Source organism: Ambystoma mexicanum, chromosome 3q (assembly GCF_040938575.1).
Source record: "Ambystoma mexicanum isolate Mex_15411 chromosome 3q, UKY_AmexF1_1, whole genome shotgun sequence".
Lineage (NCBI taxonomy): Eukaryota > Metazoa > Chordata > Amphibia > Caudata > Ambystomatidae > Ambystoma > Ambystoma mexicanum.
Genome location: NC_090926.1, coordinates 834244095 through 834262389, shown reverse-complemented (window position 1 = coordinate 834262389; position 18295 = coordinate 834244095). Strand labels below are relative to the sequence as shown.

Below are 18295 nucleotides of genomic sequence, written 5' to 3'. Positions count from 1 at the left end.
TTTGTACATTAAGAGAATGATATTGTTTCCGGTTGCAGTACTGGACCTCCATGGCATGTGGGACAACCAATTCCACATGGGTGCAGTCGATGGCACCAATGCAACCCGGTATGCCGGCAAGTGCATGGAATCCCACTTTTGTGTTTGTAATCTCCAGCTCCGAGCGTGGTAATGAGATGTAGTCGTCTGCGTGCTTCAGGAGGGCATCGAGCACTTGCAATAGTGTCCGTGAGAACAGTGGCTGTGAAATGCCATGCAACTGTCCGACTGTGTGCTGGTAGGTGCCTGTGGCCAGGAAGTGGAGTACAGACACCACCTTCAGTAGGGGTGGGATGGCGGTTGGGCTATCTATCATGCTGACAAGGTCAGCGTGTGTCATGTCCACAATGGAGATTATGGTGTCCCGGTCCAAACGGTAGAGGGTGTGGATCTGCTCAGCAGTGAGGTTGAACGGATGAGCTCGGAGGCGTGGGATTGCGGGCTGCCTGCGTGGTGGTAGTGGCTGTGCTGGTGGGCCTTGCTGGCCCTGCCTTGCCCTCCTCCTCCTCCTGCGTCTCCTCTGTGCGGCCGGTTGTAGTAGTAGTTGGTGTTCGTCTTCTTCTTGAAGTTGGAGTCCTTGCAGTGCTATCAGGTCCCCCAGGGCCAACATCGCTAGTCCTGCCGGTAGCATTTTGGAGTGGGTGTGGTTGTGGGAGGGGGTTGGGTGTGCAATTTATGTGTTTTCAGGCTGTATAGCCTCCACCTGTGGTGATTCATTCCACCTGTGCCAGCTGCAATCCCCTTTGGGTGAGCACTGTACCGAGGTTCACCGACGGGCGGGGCGTCCCATTTGTGAGTGAAGCCAGTTGCCATTTTCACACACAGCCACACTACATGGATGATTTTGTGATTTCAAGCGGTCACAGATGCCTTTTCGACGTGATGTTGCAAACGAGGAATTTGAAGGACAGCGCTTTCGGTTTTCAGCTAGCGGCGAGGAGACGCCCACAGGTCTGACTGCAAATATAACGTTCTATTGTTTAATGTCCTTGGGACAGGGGCCATGGCGAGAATGCAATGATTGATATGAATAGTATGGGATGCGCAATAGCGTAGTGGACGATAAGGCCGGACGTTCCCAAATACATGTTACTTCACAACACTATTATTCCGGGCTGGAGCACAGTGGATTTTGCAGGCTGCATTACGCACAGACTCAATGGAGATTTCAAATGTTATGTGAGTAAATAATCAGGCGTTTTAATACCGGGATGAGGGAATGATGGATGGATGCATGGACAGATGATTTAATTGAGAGTTTGCCATGTACATGGCTTATTGGAATCTATCCCCTTCCCCTGCGCTATGTGATGCAGAGCTGCCATAGTGGGACCATCGTCTATCTGCCCTTGTTGAACCCTCCCTGTCTCGACGCGCCTTCCAACAGTTGTGTCTATGCACGTTACTAATCCCATCTAATGGATTCTGTTTTAACAGACGCATGCACACGAACACTCGTTTGTAATAGTGTTTTCACCTCGATTTATATTGTTATGATTGGCAAGTGATTCATGGGTGGAAATAATCCTTTTGAGTGGGCTAGCATGCATATGGCTGTAGATTTGGTGTGATCATTGAAGTGAGTGATTCAAATGAAGTTCTGATGGCCATACTATTCTTTTTCATTTCATTTGGGTGACAGGTATCTCCTCCCCTTTTGCCGCTGCCATCTGTATGCCACTCCTGCAGATGGCTTTTACTCCCGACACCTGCTGCTTCGAGTTAATCAGTGGAGCACCATTACGATCTTATGGGACGATCGCCAATGGGCCACATGCCCTTACGCAGTACTAGTGGCTAGGAGCAACATATCTACCTTTCAGCTGGACTAGTGCCTACCTAATGGGACGGGCCTGCGGTTCTAGGCGCTTCCATGTTGCCTTTTTGAACGTGAATGTAGCCCCTGTGTACCATGAAGGAACAGGGCGTCACACAAGGAGTAGCTGGTCATTTATTGCGGATGCAGCCCACAGTAATGTAGTTATTTCGGGGTTTATGACCTAATAGCTGTATGGGCTTGGTGAATTTGATGTGCATTAAAATTTTAGTCTGATGTTAACCGTGTAGCGTAATGTAGCATATTCCTATTTGTGGAGCGATGTATTGTGAGTAGATCTGCATTGGGTTCCGGCTTCTGAGTATAGTTGCGTGGTACTGTACTGGCCGCGTTTGCCTACGAAGCCCAGTAAGGTCAGGGATAGGGGCTGCCATCATGACTGTTTTAATGATGTCATGCTTAGGGGCGGGGGATTAGCTTTTGTGTAACTGATGCCGGTCAGCCAGGTGGATTGGTGGAATGATGTGATTATCAGGAAAAGGCTGGTCACAGGTGCCTGTGTTTGCGTGCGTTTCTTGGAGGGAGACTGAGGTCATGTCCATTGGAATAGCTTCTGTATTCGTGCCATCTGTGCCCTGCAGCTCCCATTGGCCCCTCTTGAGATGAGCCTGGCTGCTCAGTCACTCTGCCAACTTGTGTGGTACATGCTTATGCTGATGGTTGGTTTGTTTACTGGCATGTGTACAGGGCTGGTGCAGTCTCCCTCAGGATACTGCTTTGAATGTTGCCTTGCACTGGTGTCAGGCGATGGGGGCCTGTTGTTGTTTTGTCTCATCTTTCAGTTCATTTTGCTGTACTTGAACCTTTGCATGCCTGTGCTGCATCAGTACGGCAATGGTGACATGCCAAATATGGATGGCCACTCACAAGGCACTTGGAGCCCCTACATTCATTTGTTCGTTGGCATGCGTGGGTGACTTGTGCATTTCACTGGTTGCATTGTGTGACTTCATTGCACCTACGAGGAGTTGTGCAATGTGGCCAGGATGTGGTGTACAGGCACTCAGTAGGGCCATTTACGGTTGGTTCACGATGCCGTATTTCTCGCCATGGCGGAATGGTACTTTCCGCCATGCTTGATGGCGTTATGTAAAGGGTCAGAATTCACGTACCGTTGCGCCATGGTGGAAATTACGGTTTTGCATGGCGCGCGTGCGCGTACTTGGTGCAGTTAGCGTTGGCGTTCACTACGGTGTCGCTAATGGCATCGTACTTTACGGTGACGGGTCATAGTCGCAACGAGCGGTATTCGATGGCGGTATTGCATTTCCGCCATCGTTTTTCGATTTCCGCCAGGGTCGTAATGAGGGCCACTGTCTTTCTCATTGCAGGCGCTACGGTGACGCAGTGCAGTGTACGTATGATGTGGAGGGGTGTGGTGAATGGGGCAAGCATATGCCTTCTCACATGCTGCAGTATGAAAACTATCAAAGATAAAGTGTTTGGGGGTAGCAGGAGCTGGATGGAGTCCTGTGGGTGGGACTGGGTTAAAATGAAGGATTTTGGGATATTATCTACAATGTTAACATAAAACACACCTAAAATAAATGTGCATTTCATTTTTAATCTGTTTGTTAAATAAAAATATAAATGAAATATGCACTTCTTTTAAGTCAGTTTTATGTTAACATTTCAGCTAATCACCAAGTTCACCCCAGTCCCACCCACAGGACTCAAATTCCAGCTCCGCTTCCCCTAAACAATTTCCCATTGACAGTTTTCAGTACCACAGCGTACATGCCCAATTAACCATGCAAGGCCAGAAGCGTTTTGCTTCCTCAGCCTTACATGGCCCCTTGGGGATGCAGGCTGGGGTACTTACTGCAGGGCTGAACATGCATAGGTGACGCTCCTGCATGACCTATGCACATTCTGTATCCCAGGGGTGTAGAACTGGAGCAACCTCGGCTCTTTTGCGCTTCTAAAGGAACCAGGAAGGAAGCTCTCCTTACTTCCTGGTTCCTCGACGTGCTCAGTGAAGTAAGTGGGAGAGCTTTTGTGAGAAGATGAGGCACAGTGGATTCTGGACTGGGCCTGTAGGTAAGCAAACAAATGCATAACTGTGGGCCTCCCTGTATGCCGGTGTGGTTGTTTGTGAATCAATGAATATATGTTGTTTGGGTGTGTGCACATAAATGAGTGTATGTTGTATCGATGAGCAGGTGTATAACTGCTGTGTGGGTGTTCTGTTGAATGTGTATGAATTATGTATTTTATTATTTTAATTATAAAGCGCATTAAACCCGTAGGCATCAGGGCGCTGGTTACAAGGGTTACAACATCAAGTGCAACAGTTGAATCCATGTCTATAGGAAATAGGTCTAACACTAATTAATTCTTTCTGAGATGAGTCCCACCATGGTTACCTCATGAGCGAATATCAAGGTGTTCAGACGCTTGAGGAAGGCACAGTATTGAAAACATTGCATGAATGCATGTGCTCGAGTGATTGATGAAGAGCGGGCCATTGATTTGGGGGTGTGGGCAGGCTGTCTGGACATATTTGCTCACAGTGGCATGGCATTGTGGGCCTGATTTACAAACATGTATTCAATGGGACTTTCCCATTATTTTCAAAATGTTCTCGGGGGAAGAACTCCACCAAAACCTCTCCAGTTGGTTCCAGCTCCCTCGCCAAGCTCGTCACTCCTGTATATTCATGGGAAACATGTACACCCCTCCAATTAAAAAAATCCCCAGGTGGCATTATTAGAGATTGATAAAGGGTTATTACAGACTGTTGGCCTGTCACAATTAATCCACAATGCCAGGCTGTGTCATTTTGGATGTGCTAACTATATTCCAAGATATATCATAATCGACTATGAAAAAATAAATGTGACCTCCCTCACCAAATCCCATTGGGCATTCCCTCTGTGCTATGGATATAAACTCACAAAAATCACATTGGGCCACGTAGGAAGGAAAAGAAACAAGGGTTGGGGGTTGCCTAGTCAAAGTCTCCAGAGTCACAACCTTTACAATGAAGTCAAACCTGCAAAGTATGATAACAATAATAGCATTATTAATAATATATTTGTATGTAGAACTTTTCCCCGATGACTCCAACTTCTAAAAACTGCAGTAGTAGGTATTATTACTACCCAAGTAAATGATACTCAATATGTCGATCTCAGAAGGATGAAGGAATGAATAAGCCTTGTCAGGCTTCAGACCTGCTTTGCAGGCTGAACAAAGATGGCTGGGCGAGCAATTTGCATACAGATCTATTCAGACAAGTGCTGCTAGGTCTTACATAGTGGGAGTTCTGACCAGAAATTGCTCTTCAACCGGGTCTGGCAGGTCTCCTTGACCTGATCTTCACGCCCTGATTGTTTTGAACACTAACATTTTAATAAAGCGATGGGGACTGCCAATACTTCTCTTGCTCAGAAGATGTCGCCATCACCCCACATTTATAAATTCATAATCAGACTCATACATTTTGAGTTAAATACATTGCTAGATTTCAGCAATTCATTATTAAATTAACACCTTGACAACAAAGTCCTCAAATAAAAAGAGACATGAAACTGGAATTTCCTTCATACCAACTAAGGAATCGGTTTATAGTGACGAATGTTGATTGAATTTTATATTGATGAATACAATATTTTTAATGAGTGAATATTTTGTATTTCAGTGATTATGTAATAACGATTAATTATATGAAACACAGATTTTACAATAGATTTCTCTCCCTTTCATGTCAGGTATGCAAACTCGACTAAGCATGTTAAGCCAATCCTTTAGTTACATAGGTCACATGACTTTTATATGTTCTTCTCTATGTTGCAATTGTAAGGTCACACTGGACACTTCCTAGGTGCAGTCCCAAAGCAGTACACGCAGTACAGCACTTTGAATGAGAACCAATTGCAACCGTTTGTATTAAGTAGCTCTCATGCTTTCGTTATTCCTCCTATTTTTAAGTACAGACAAAATGTAGCAAAAATAACTTTTCTAACTGAGAAAGACAATCAGAACAATTACCATTTGCAGTTTTTCGACTTTGACTCGGACATTGGGATTAAGTGAAATCTTCCTTCCGTGTAATCTGTGTTCACCAGTCCGGTTGGGGGCAGCACCTAAAAGGGTGCAAAATAAAATTAAAACAACCAAACGGAACCTCTGTTGCGTTTCGGGGGCATTTTAAACTCCCGAATGTTCTGACAGGATACATTTTTTTAAATTAAAGTTATCTGTAAAATTAAAATGCAAAGACAAGTTTTAACTCCCATGAACTTTTCCAATATCAGGATATCAATTTCATAAAACCGTAAGAAGTGCCCATGCACTGCAAGTATGACTATTACTTTATGAAAAATGTAAATTCTTACAATGTTTGTAACTAGATTGCACTTGGCACCAGCATCACCCTATGCATTTGTCCATAAGCAACTGCACAAATATATAATAAATATAATTCCAGGTATCAGGTCTAAAATCCATACAAGAATGAACATACAATAAGTGTGGTTAAAAAAAACACATAACCGCAAAAGAGTAATACAATCCTAATACAATAGAATAATGTCTCATGCCCCCTTATTCACATATTAAAACACTGTATTCATAAAGGGAGTACTGTTAATTTGGTTAATAGCATTTATCATTCTGGGAGAATGAAATTGTCATTTGCCGGGCGGAATTTAAACCTGTAACCACAAGTTGCCAACAGATCTCTTAGGGCGGCAATTAATAAAACGAGATAATTTACAGGCAATATATTGGAACAGAACTTCTCAGACAAACTGGACAACAACAGTTCCACTCCTCAACCTACTACGAGGTCAACTCCTGTGCCCACCCCCCTCTTCAACTTCAGCAAAGTCTCCACTAAAGAGGTTGAAAAAGTTATACCTGCACTTAAACCTTCGAACTGCCATGGAGACCTATGCCCGGCTCAACTGATAAAAGATGCAGCCAGAGAAACCTCATCATTTATCACGAAACTAATAAATGCATCCTTCACAACCGGAATCATACCTAACAACCTGAAACAATCCTGGGTCCTCACACTCCTTAAAAAACCTAATCTAAATCCTGCCATCCCCACGAACTACCGTCCCATCACTACAGTGCCACTTCTCCTTAAAATCCTTGACAAAATAGCATACCAACAAATTCAACACTACTTCGAACTTAACCACCTTCTAGGAGTACGTCAGTCAGGTTTCAGGCCTCAACACGGGACTGAGACTGTGCTTATAGATCTAAAGACACAGATAAATGAGCTGAGAGACGAGGGCAAGACAGCACTTCTGTACTCCTCGATCTCTCAGCTGCATTTGACCTAGTCAACCATGAGATCCTCTGCACACACCTACAGTCGGCAGCACACTTCTCCCAGGAGGCAACTGAATGGATCCAGTCCTTCCTTAATAACCGCACGATGCAAGTCTTTTCACCATCAGCAGCCGCTAATCCCATGACCATCACCTGCAGTGTGCCACATGGTTCTTGTGTATCCCCTACACTGTATAACATTTTTACAAAGCCCCCTTTCGACGATCTAGATGGCCTGGGCATCACCTACACAAACTATGCCGATGATACTCAGATCCTCATCCCGTTGACGGGGGATTACGACAAGGATTTGGCCTTTGTAAATCATGTGTACCTCATCATCCAGGCATGGATGGCCTCTCATGGTCTATGCCTGAATGATGGCAAGACTGAACTCCTCATTTTAGGCACTACACCTAACCTCAACAAATTGGGCCAAAACTATTCCTCTTTTGTCATACACAATAACATCATTACCGTAGCTAAGGAGGTCAAAACCTTAGGATTTTATTTAGACTCTACACTCACATTCAAAAAACAAGTCAATGCCATGGCCTCCGCTACATCATATACCTGTAAACTCATTAGAGCATCTAAACCATTCCTCTCACCAAACAACTGCATAACTATAGCCAGAGCATTGATCCTATCCAAGTTGGATTATTGCAATGCGCTTTACATAGGCAGCAATAAATACATTACAAACAAAATTCAAATCCTACAGAACAATGCCTTAAGAGCAGCCGTAAGCCTCCTGAGGAAAACACACATCTCAGAGACGAGAAGATCGTATAACTGGCTCTCTACAAAAGACAAAATCTTCCTTAAATCGGTCTCCTTGACCCATAAATGCTTACAACAAGCGGCCCCACAGTATTTAATAACAAGATTTACCAGAACGACTTCCTGCCTTCCCCCTAGAAGGGCTAACTCAAATCTCCTCACCGTCCCAAGATTCAAACGGACTATGGCTGGAGGGAATAGCTTTCCTGTTAAAGCGGCACAATTTTGGAATTCCCTACCACCACCGCTAAGGGAAGACTTTCCCTACCCACAATTCAGATCCAATACCATCCGCTGGATCAAGGAACACGATACCCAATAAGATATTTAACCACATCCACTGCGCCACCCATTGTAAATTGTGTATAAATCCCATATCTTCTCACCTTTATACTTAGATTTATTTATAAATTGTAAATTATGTATATTCTCTTGTTAATTATACTTTGTTGTCTTGACCCAAATGTTCGATGCTCCCAACACTGTAACCCATCGGGATCCATCTACTGCGTGTTCTGTAACCTAAGCTGTACACTCCTCTTGTTGCTTGCGCCCTGCTACCCACGGGTGAGGTGCGCCTTACAAATAATAAAAACAAACAAAACATTTCATAAATACTGTGCAGAACAAATTAGCAGGCATCGAGAATAAGACTGGTATGTACAGGCACTACCCATGACGCAAACAACATGAATTGGCATCAGCAGCCACATGTCCATAGAAGGCGCCATCATATTTTGCTGCTGCCCGATGTGAAGGGGAAGCTCAAATGGGAAAAATATTTTTATATATGTGAACTTTCAGGTGGAATTAAACCATGTACGGAAATGTATATGCGTAAAGGTGGTTTATACAGCGCAATCCTAGCTAGAAAGCAAGGGTGTTCTGGGCAAAAAAAGGAGTGCAACACAGTGGTTAGGGGAGATGGGATTGTCTTCTCAGTCTATGGTCCTCATGTGTCAGTGAAATATTCCTTTACCCCGTAACTGCTGAGCTTTAATCAAGTCTATGCAAAAAGGACGAACATATTCCTCCTTAGCACTTAATGAAAGTGCAGAGTCTTCAGAGTCTGAATCACATGAGGGACGGGGGAGCCAGTATTATAGTGCACATGATTTACAATACATGTTTCAAAAGGTTTATTGCCTTAAAAACACTGGCATCAGGAATTTGTATAAAACCCTTGATTTCAAATGACCCTCAGTGGCTGTCGATTGTCGGAAGTGGTATGCTGGTCTTCCCCTGATGGCAATGGATATTCTAATACAATGCTTAGTAGCTTTTAATATTTCTAGAAAGCCTGTAAATAATGTTCTTCAGACAGAATAGTATTGACACCACTACTCACGTGTAATAAGACAATGACATCACTACTGTAACTTTAATAACTCATTGGGTTGAGCCGTCACAATGGCTGCTGTTTCAAACAACACAGAACAGAATTCAGGTGCCACTGGAGCACTTAATTAAAGCTGTGACTAGCTTATCAGATTCTCATTCTTCTAAAATACTCATCAATTTACACGTCAATGTTTATGCTAGTATCTTTATTGTATGCACTGCTGGAGTTTACCACAGAAGAGCACAAATCCAATTGCAAGGTAACACTTATTTTAAACGCCAAAAGAGCTTTTAAATGTATGGCATTTAAATGCGTACAAGATTTTTTGCAACCCATCCTAAGCTGCATATTAGCGTAATTTTCAACAAAATATGTTCTACATTGATTATGTGCATCAACAACTGGAAGGTCTCTTTTAATACACTAAGCAAGAGACCAAGTATTAAAGGGAATGATGGCTCAACCATGTATTATAAGTAATAAACTACCCACGTATTGTCAAAGAAAGGATATTGCAAGTCACTTTGGACTTACATGACCTTATAAAGGAACTGGGCGTTTTCCGTTTGGTCATAAACTTCTGTGGAGATGTGCAATATCTTTATAAAGCACAGACGTGGGGTACTTTACCGCATATATAATGGGAATTCTTCTAAGAGGCATTCAAATTACATAATTAAGATGATAAACAACGTATGCTTCTCAGCTGAGCGTTCACAGAGAAAAGGAATGCTAATAGACAATTTCTGAACCATAGATCAAAACGAAAATGCAGTTTCTATGGCAACCTAATCTACTTTTTATTTATGTAATAAAGGTCTTCATTATCTGGTTTTAGCAGAATAGTGATCATTACAGTCAAGCAGAGAAAGCTATAATGAAACTACTTCGTTAGTTACAACAGTGTGTTCATTACATTGTTAATCTACAGTTTTATTGGAAAACAGATATTGGACATTCCATTCATCCAGGCCTTTTATTTGAGGTTTCAAAGGAATATTTACCATGTTGGACTACACCTTGAGTGCAATCTAATAGTAGGTTCTATGTGAGGATAGTAGCACAAAGTCACAAAAAGTCTAAGGATAATCACCAGAGGCAGGGACATGTGAAGTGCTGCGGTCTTTCGGAAGACCTGGAGAACATTCCGTTTTCATGGACGATGTTTTGGTCTATGTAAAAAAATAAAACACAAACATATCACAAATCGGTTTTTCTCTTGGTGGAATGAAAAAAGCATAGACATGTTGGATTTTGTATAACTTATTAGCGATTCACAAAGTGCTAGGCGTGCAAATCAAACCACTCCAGGGCACACACGTTAGACATTAGAGGATGGATTGGGGGATGGAGGGAAGAGAACAGAATGGTTAATAGTGACAGCATTCTCTTGTAACCAGGGTCTGATAGAACCATTCATGCCTAACCTAGTGCGCATGTTCTTGGCGAGCTTTAGAGAGAAAATACAAAAGGACGTAGAGTATAGGTTTCAGGAGACCGATGACAAGAAGAAACATTGCGAGGTGCAGTTTTCAACTGAAAAGTATCCTGAATTTGATTGGGTCTCGAGCATTTTCAGGTCCATTAGTAAGTAGTTCCCCATAGCAGGACATATGTTATAAGCAGTTTGGTCCCATTTCTGATCTTCCTTGATTCTTTCTATTGCAGATGGTGTGTATTTGTTCTGTTGACCATTCTGATGTGCAGATAGAATGTTGATGCACGAGTTTGACAGCTCCATAGAATGTTGCTTCACGCTTCAAATGAATGTTCTGTGAGTTTCAGTTGGGGGCCTGAGATGGCGAGGATGTGGCTTGTGAGTGGGCGGTTCCAATATAACATAACCAGAGTAACTGTACTTATGAATAATAAGCCTCATGGTCAATCTAACGAACAGATGGGCCCAGAATCCTGCAAAAGCATTAACATAATGCTCAATAATGGAGTACTCAAAGTGCACAGTAAAACCCAGCTTTTTTCAAATACACACATAGCGGCGGGGGTACCATACAAGAGCTCTCTACATTGTACTGAGTGTGAGCGTCATACTACAATTTTGGTTACAAAACGTATGAGGGGTTAGGATTGGTTATTACCTTAAGATACATATAGGTTACATACATATTAATTTAGACATTGGTTTAGATGTATTGGATGGCTCCGCCTGAGCCCAGCCAAATCCAGATAACATTCCCACTACATCACTACATTGGCCATAGACTGGATGGCATTATTCATCCTAGGCAATATGGCAAGAAGGATTGTTACTGGTTGGCAATTTTCTCACCAACCTGCATTTTGACATGTCAAAAAATGAGAGACACACAGGATAGGGGGAGAGAGATGCCCATGGTCTGTACTAATTCCAAATTGAAGTACTCCTCATCATTCCCAAGCCATGTGGCTCATCTTTCCTTTGTATTTGGCCTTCTGCATCGTCTTGTGTCTGTGAGGAGTTTTGGCAGGTGTCTTATTTATTTATTTTCATTTTTAAAGCGCTCTCACAGCCGGGTGCATCGAGGTGCTCTTACCGGAATATGTCTTAGTTGCGTATTTATAACATGCTTGATACCCAGAGGTTTCTAAGCGCAGACCCAGGGATAGAACCTGTGTTGCTTCATGTCATCTTGTTTCCAAGGCGAGCATGTGCTGCTGAGCTATCCTACCGGGACAATTATCTGTACGTGGCTTATAATGAAGAGCTAGTGTTTTTATGTCTTGATCATGTGTGAGAGAACCGTGCTGGAGAACACATTTCTTTTTATTTACTCAGGTTTTAGCTAATTCTCACGTGCATGTACTCCTTGTGACCACTAGAGACCCTCTTCATCTATCTGCAACTAAGTCTTTTTGGCCCACTGATCTCACGCACCTGGACATCAATAGCTATGGTAGCTTAATTAGCTTGGGAGTCTATTGCTTTTCATTCTGGGAACTGTTATCTCGTCCCTGTGATCTGCATCTCCACTACTCCCTTCATTGTATCTGACTTTGGTGTCAACTACGAACTACTGTCTGTGCAGCTTCAAGCTTCCAAAATAAACAAGCTTTTGTGAACTCAGCATCTTTTCTGAGGTATGAGGCCTTGCTATCTCTTAGGCCCGCTGCAGCCTTTGTGCTAGAAAAATAGCTGCACTTCTCACTTCCATGTTAGCAACCTATATTCGTCTCTGTTTAGGTTACATTCACTTTGTGCATCTGCCATACATTGATTTCCCTGCCCGTGTATTCAGCATCTGTACTGCCTATAATTCAATCTGCCCTATCAGTGTAATGAGTCCCTCTCTTGTTATCATGGAACCCTCCTCCCTCCTGTGTTATATTCAGCACACTACGTGTGCTTTCTACTATTTAAGCTGTGATCCCTATTAGTGTCGAGCAACCTAACTACTTCTTTATGGCAGAGGCAGTACATTGACTATTTAGTATTGCTTCTTTGGAACTGTCTTAGTTTGTCTCTTCTCTCACCCCTCGATGCATGGGGTGGTACTTGCATAGTAGGGGCAGTAGGTGTTACCTGCATATTCAATTGCCCCATTCGCTCCCCTATCTGGTCAAATCTTCCACCACCACTTCACAGCTGCCCAGTGCATTATATCCATCCTTTGATAGCCATATTTTCCTGACCCCCACTCAGGCCCCTTCATCCTCGTATTCTTCTGGACCACATGTCATAAAACACCAGTCTTCACCCCCTTCACAATCCACCCAATGTTCAGTGTAATTGTAGGGGTCAACAGGATATTCAAACATTGTCCCAGAGTGTCCAATAGGACGTTCTATTGGCTACATACAGGGTAGTACATCTGTTTGGGTGTATCTGTGCATGTTATCAGCCACATTCACTAGTATTGTCATTCCCAGTGCCTTTTTGCTTGTCTTCTTAGATTGGTTCAGTGATATTTTTGGGACACAGACAGCTAGCCAACCAGTGGGTACTCATAAAAACAGGCAATTGACCCATTTGTCATTTTCAGTGTCCTCCACCTCTGACTCCATCTACGTTTGCAGCTCCTGTAAGGTTGTTATGGCTTCTGTAAGGGACCTATTCTTCTCATCATTTTCTAGAGTGTACGTACAGCAATATGAGCCAATCTTGGCACACACACCTCCCTCCATGGCCATGATGCAATCAAGAACATAGCTATTTAGAGAGTCATCAATCTCACCTCTCTCAGCTTCACCTTAATTTCAATAAACCCATTTACTGTGGCCGCAGCAAAAGCTCCCATCTGGTTATTTGTAACCACTTGGCATTTACCTCTGTTTACAAGCCAGACACAAGATAGGAGGTAAAGGACATTGCTGCTCTGTCAAAAAATGTATGCTCACCTGGTATGTCATTATAGGCCTCTATTGATTTTGCTGAAAAATAATTCTCTCTTTCGGTACATTTTAGGGCAAGAGACCTTTTCTTTCTGATGTTTGCACTGATCAGGGTAAAATCGACAATCTGCACCTACCTTTATGGCAGCACCACAGCCGGTGCACTTATTATTGGTACAGAGCATAAGCCTCCCCAATTTGGAGGGAGCTGCATATAGGCCTTTGTACCACAAGCCCAATAGTGTCCCATTAATACAGCTGTGCCCACCTTCATGCCTGGTGGGTCCATAATACATTGGCAACCCTTGTTCACGCCCACTTTCACTGAACCATTGTTCCTGAAAAACAGAGTTGCATTTTTTAGTGGTATTATGGTTACTGGTCCTGCTTCATCTTCGACCCAGTTAAGCAATTTGGAATCTTCAGTCCAGTCTTTAAGGCACACCCTGATGCATTCTCCACAACCTTCTTTGGTGCCATTATGAGTGCTTGTGTGTTGCAAACTCCTTCTGCGGTCAATACTCTCCCTGCTATGTGTAACTGGGATCTATTCCAGCAACCGTGTATTTCTTTTCCTTGTATATCGGTACACTGCAACAATGTATGGTCCTCTGTTTTAGTCTCCCCGCTGTGTGTGCCAGTCAATATGTATTTCATTACTTTGTGTTGCATTTCCGCTTTAATCATCAGGGGCATTTATTTCATGAAGCTATCTTCACAAAGGGAATCTGCCTTTGTCACCCATTGTATGGTAGCCTGCAGTCCCTAAAATTGTCCTCTTGTAGTACACAATGTGAGATGTGTAAAGCAATGTGCTCTGTGTGTGTTTACTTCTACTGCTATGAATACTCGGGTTGCGCTCATGGCATACGGAGTGAGGGAACAAACAAAACATTTCTGATCAGATTTCTTTCTTACCACCCCCTGCATGGGTTGATATCTAACGTTGTTTGTAACATAGAAGGAGTTATCAAAATACAGCATCATATTATTCATAGGGCGAGAGGAAAGGTCTGCAGGCTCTTATCAGTTTGCCAGTGTAGGCGGTGGCTGATGCGGTCATATTAGTTTGTTTGATGAGGTTGGTGTTGGCATCAAAGTAAAAGCCTAGGGTTTTCACACTATTAACAATGGGGATGGTGTTACCATCGATAATAATGTTTTTGTAGTGAGGACTGAGTTTGGACAGGTTGCTGGGAGAGCCGACTAGGAGAAGCTCTGTCTTCTCATCATTTAGACAGAGGCCGTGAGTGGCCATCCATGCCTGAATGATGGAGAAGATTTCATTGATTCGGGTGGCGTCTGTGTTGTAGTTGCCTGAGATAGTGAGGAGTATCTGGGTGTCGTCTGCATAGTTAGTGTAGGGGACGCCCAGACGGTCCAGTTTGTCGAATAGTGGCTTTGTAAATATGTTGTACAAAGTCGGGGAGACACAAGTGCCTTGTGGGACTCCGCATGTGATGGGGTATGCTGCTGATGTGGTGGAGAAGACTCATGGTTCTGTTCGCTAGGAAGGATTGTATCCAGGAGGTGGCAGAGGGGGAGAAATGTGCTGCACTAGATAGGTGGCTGCAAAGGATTTCATGATCGACTAAATCGAAGGCTGCCGAGAGGTCTAGTAGGAGTAGGATAGCGGCCTTGCCTTTGTCTTTAATTTCATCAATCTGGCTTTTGAGGTCCACAAGGGTAGTTTCTGTACCATGTAGAGGTCTGAAGCCAGATTGACATATACCTAGGAGTCGGTTGGATTCTAGATGCTCCTGGATTTGGAGGTAGACGACTTTGTCCAATATTTTTTAGCAGGAATGGGACAGTTGTGATGGGTCTATAGTTAGTAGGTATGGCTGGGTCGAGTGATTGTTTTTTTAGCAGGGGGAGAACCCAGGATTGTTTTAGGTTGCTAGGGACTGAGTTATTAGCGAAGGAGAGGTTGATAAGTTTAGTGATGAAAGGGGAGAGGTCTCTGGCTGCATCTTTTATTATCTGGGCGGGACAGCTGTCCCCTTTGCAATTAGATGGTTTTAAGGAGGAGATGATTTTTTTTACTTCTGTAGTAGTGACTTTTTTAAAGGTGAAGCCTGTATTAAGATCTGTGGGTGAGGATGAGCTTGGGCTGATAGACTTACTACTAAAGAGTTGTTGGCGTTTGTCCTCAATTTTAGTTTTGAGTCCTATGATTTTGGAGTTAAGGGCGTTCTGGATGCTGGTGCACCAAGGCTTGTCTTTTATGCAGGTGTCTTCGGGTGTATTTTGGTTCTCTAGTTCCTTTAGAATTTTGAAGAGTTCTTTAGTGGAAGAGCCTGCCTGATCTATCCTGACGTTGTAAGCGTCTTTTTTGGTGTGAATTATCTCCTTTTTGTATAGGGCGGGTGTATTCCTGAGGTTGGATTTGTTTTCCACTGATGGGTTAGTTTTCCATATGAGTTCTAGTTTATCTTTCTGTTTCCTGAGTAGTTTAAGTTCTGGGGTGTACCACAAATGTAAATGGGCTATTGGTTTACTTTTGCGTAGTTTCAGGGGGGCAATGATATCAATGGCATTGGCCATGGACTTGTTGAAGGTGTCAACCAGTAGGTTTAGTTCAGCATTGGCCGGTAGTGCATTTAGGGCTGGTAGGACCAGTGGTAGCAAGGCCTCGGCCGTAATGTTACGTTTGTTTCTGGTCGGGCAGGCAGGTGCCATAGAGCATTTTTTGGGAGCTACCTGATAGATGTCAATTTCGAGGGGGATAAGGTAATGGTCTGACCATGTGAGGGGTCGAGGGTCGCTGCATGTGGTGTTGCAGTTGAGTGTTGCCACCCAATCTATAATTCTGCCTTTCTGGTGAGTGGGTAGGGTACTGTGTTGAGTGAAACCGTGCTCGGTAAGGAGAATGGATTGTGCTAGCGGCTTGGAGTTTTCGGCAATGAGCGACGTGATATCTTCTTCAAAGACTCCAGGTGGGCCTGGTGGTCTGTTGATAAGGTGAAGTGTGATTGTACTTGTGGGAGAGGTTTGTAACTTGACTGTGAGTAACTCACAAGATTTAAGTGATGAGGAGTAGACTGATCTGCAGCCAAGTAGTGATTTAGAGATGAATGCTACGCCACCTCCCCTACCATTGGGTCTATCAGCTCTGAGGATGGAGTAGTTGGCAGGGATGGCTATAGATAGGTATGGTCCTGATGCCTCATGTAACCACGTTTCCGTTAAGGCAAGGAAGTCAAGATCATTAGTTAAAATGGTGTCGGCCACTTCAGTAGGGTGTGCCGCCAGGGATCTGACATTGAGCAGGGCTCCTTTAAGGGGCCGTGGATCAGGCTTGTTGAGGGTCTTTGGTGGCTCCTGGGTTGTGGAGTTGTAATTGGCAGAGTGCCTGCTGGTGTTCGGATGGAGTCTTGTGGCAAGTCTGTTGTTGCGTGCGATGATGTTGGGGTTAGCGGTGCATAGGATTTTTTGGGCAGCCTTTGGGATGGGGGGCTTAGTGTCGAGTTTAGTGTGGTTAGGCTTGGTGGTGTCCGGGACGCTGCCTAGGACATTAGGTCTGAAGTGATTGGAGGTTTTGTTGGAGATAGTGTTGGCTGGGAGGCTAGTATTTTTGGCTAAGGTGTGGTAATGGAGTCCGTTCTGTGAGAAGGGTGGCTAGGAGGGTAGGAACGGTGTGGGGCAGAGGATGGGGTAGTGTTTGGGGCATCCAAGGTTGGCTAGGCCGTCCTTGAAGGCAATGAAGGCATTGCACTACAGGGAATATTGTCCTGTATGACACAAAAGGGGAACATGGTTAGAGTGAGCCAGATGAACATGGTCTAATCACAGGGTTGCGCAGTGTAGGACCAATGGACTTTAGGTTAGGGTGCAGGTGGTGGTGGGGCAGTACCTAGATTTGAGAGTGCATTGGTGGGCTGAAGTGCAGTGAGGCAGTAACTAGCGTTGGCATTACACTTAGGCTGAGCTGCAATAATGCGGCAATTGGGAGTGTAGGCGCATTGTTAGGATGGAATACCATTAGCGACAGCGTTGGCAGTACACTCTGAGCTTACTAAAAGCAATAGGGCTAGAATACAGTAGGCAGCATCATTGGCAGTACACTCTGAGCTACTAAAAGCAATAGGGCTAGAATACAGTAGGCAGCAACATTGGCAGTACACTGTGAGCTGCTAAAAGCAATAGGGCTAGAATACAGTAGGCAGCAACATTGGCTGTACACTCTGAGCTGCTAAAAGCAATAGGGCTAGAATACAGTAGGCAGCAACATTGGCAGTACACTCTGAGCTGTTAAAAACAATAGTGCAGCATTTGGATACGTGGGCACATTGTTAGGCTGGAAAGCAATGGGCAGCAGTGATGGTAATACACTTAAGGCTAATGCAATTCCAGGGGGCAAGATGTATATTTATTAGGCAGGATGCAGTGAGGTAACATATTGGGGGGGAGGTACTTTCAGCTATATGAGGAATTAGGATACGGTAGGCCTGCAAAGGGGTGATGGTGCGCGGCTCTAGCAGTCGTTCTAGCTCTAGCTATTGCTCTAGCTATTGCATTATCTGTGTCTTTTTGGGAATTATGGAAAGTTTCAAGATGTTCCATCTGGTTTGAGAGAGGTAGAGTCGCTGATAGTTCGAGTGATAACAGTTTCCTGAAGGAAAAGGTGCCACAGGGCAAGTCAGTACAGTGCAATAAGGGTACACGTAGGTGTTGCA

General features: G+C 43.9%; 1 protein-coding gene across 1 annotated transcript in view; it reads right to left on the bottom strand.

The window, feature by feature from the left end:
- Positions 1-18295, bottom strand: part of STXBP4 (syntaxin binding protein 4) — a 775907-nt gene that overhangs the window by 594307 nt on the left and 163305 nt on the right. Inside the window, exons 6-7 of the mRNA XM_069654926.1 lie at positions 10384-10462; positions 5870-5964 (exon numbers count right to left, since the gene is read on the bottom strand). Of these exons, the coding sequence (XP_069511027.1) occupies positions 5870-5964; positions 10384-10462 (174 nt within the window). The remainder of the gene's footprint in view (positions 1-5869; positions 5965-10383; positions 10463-18295) is intronic.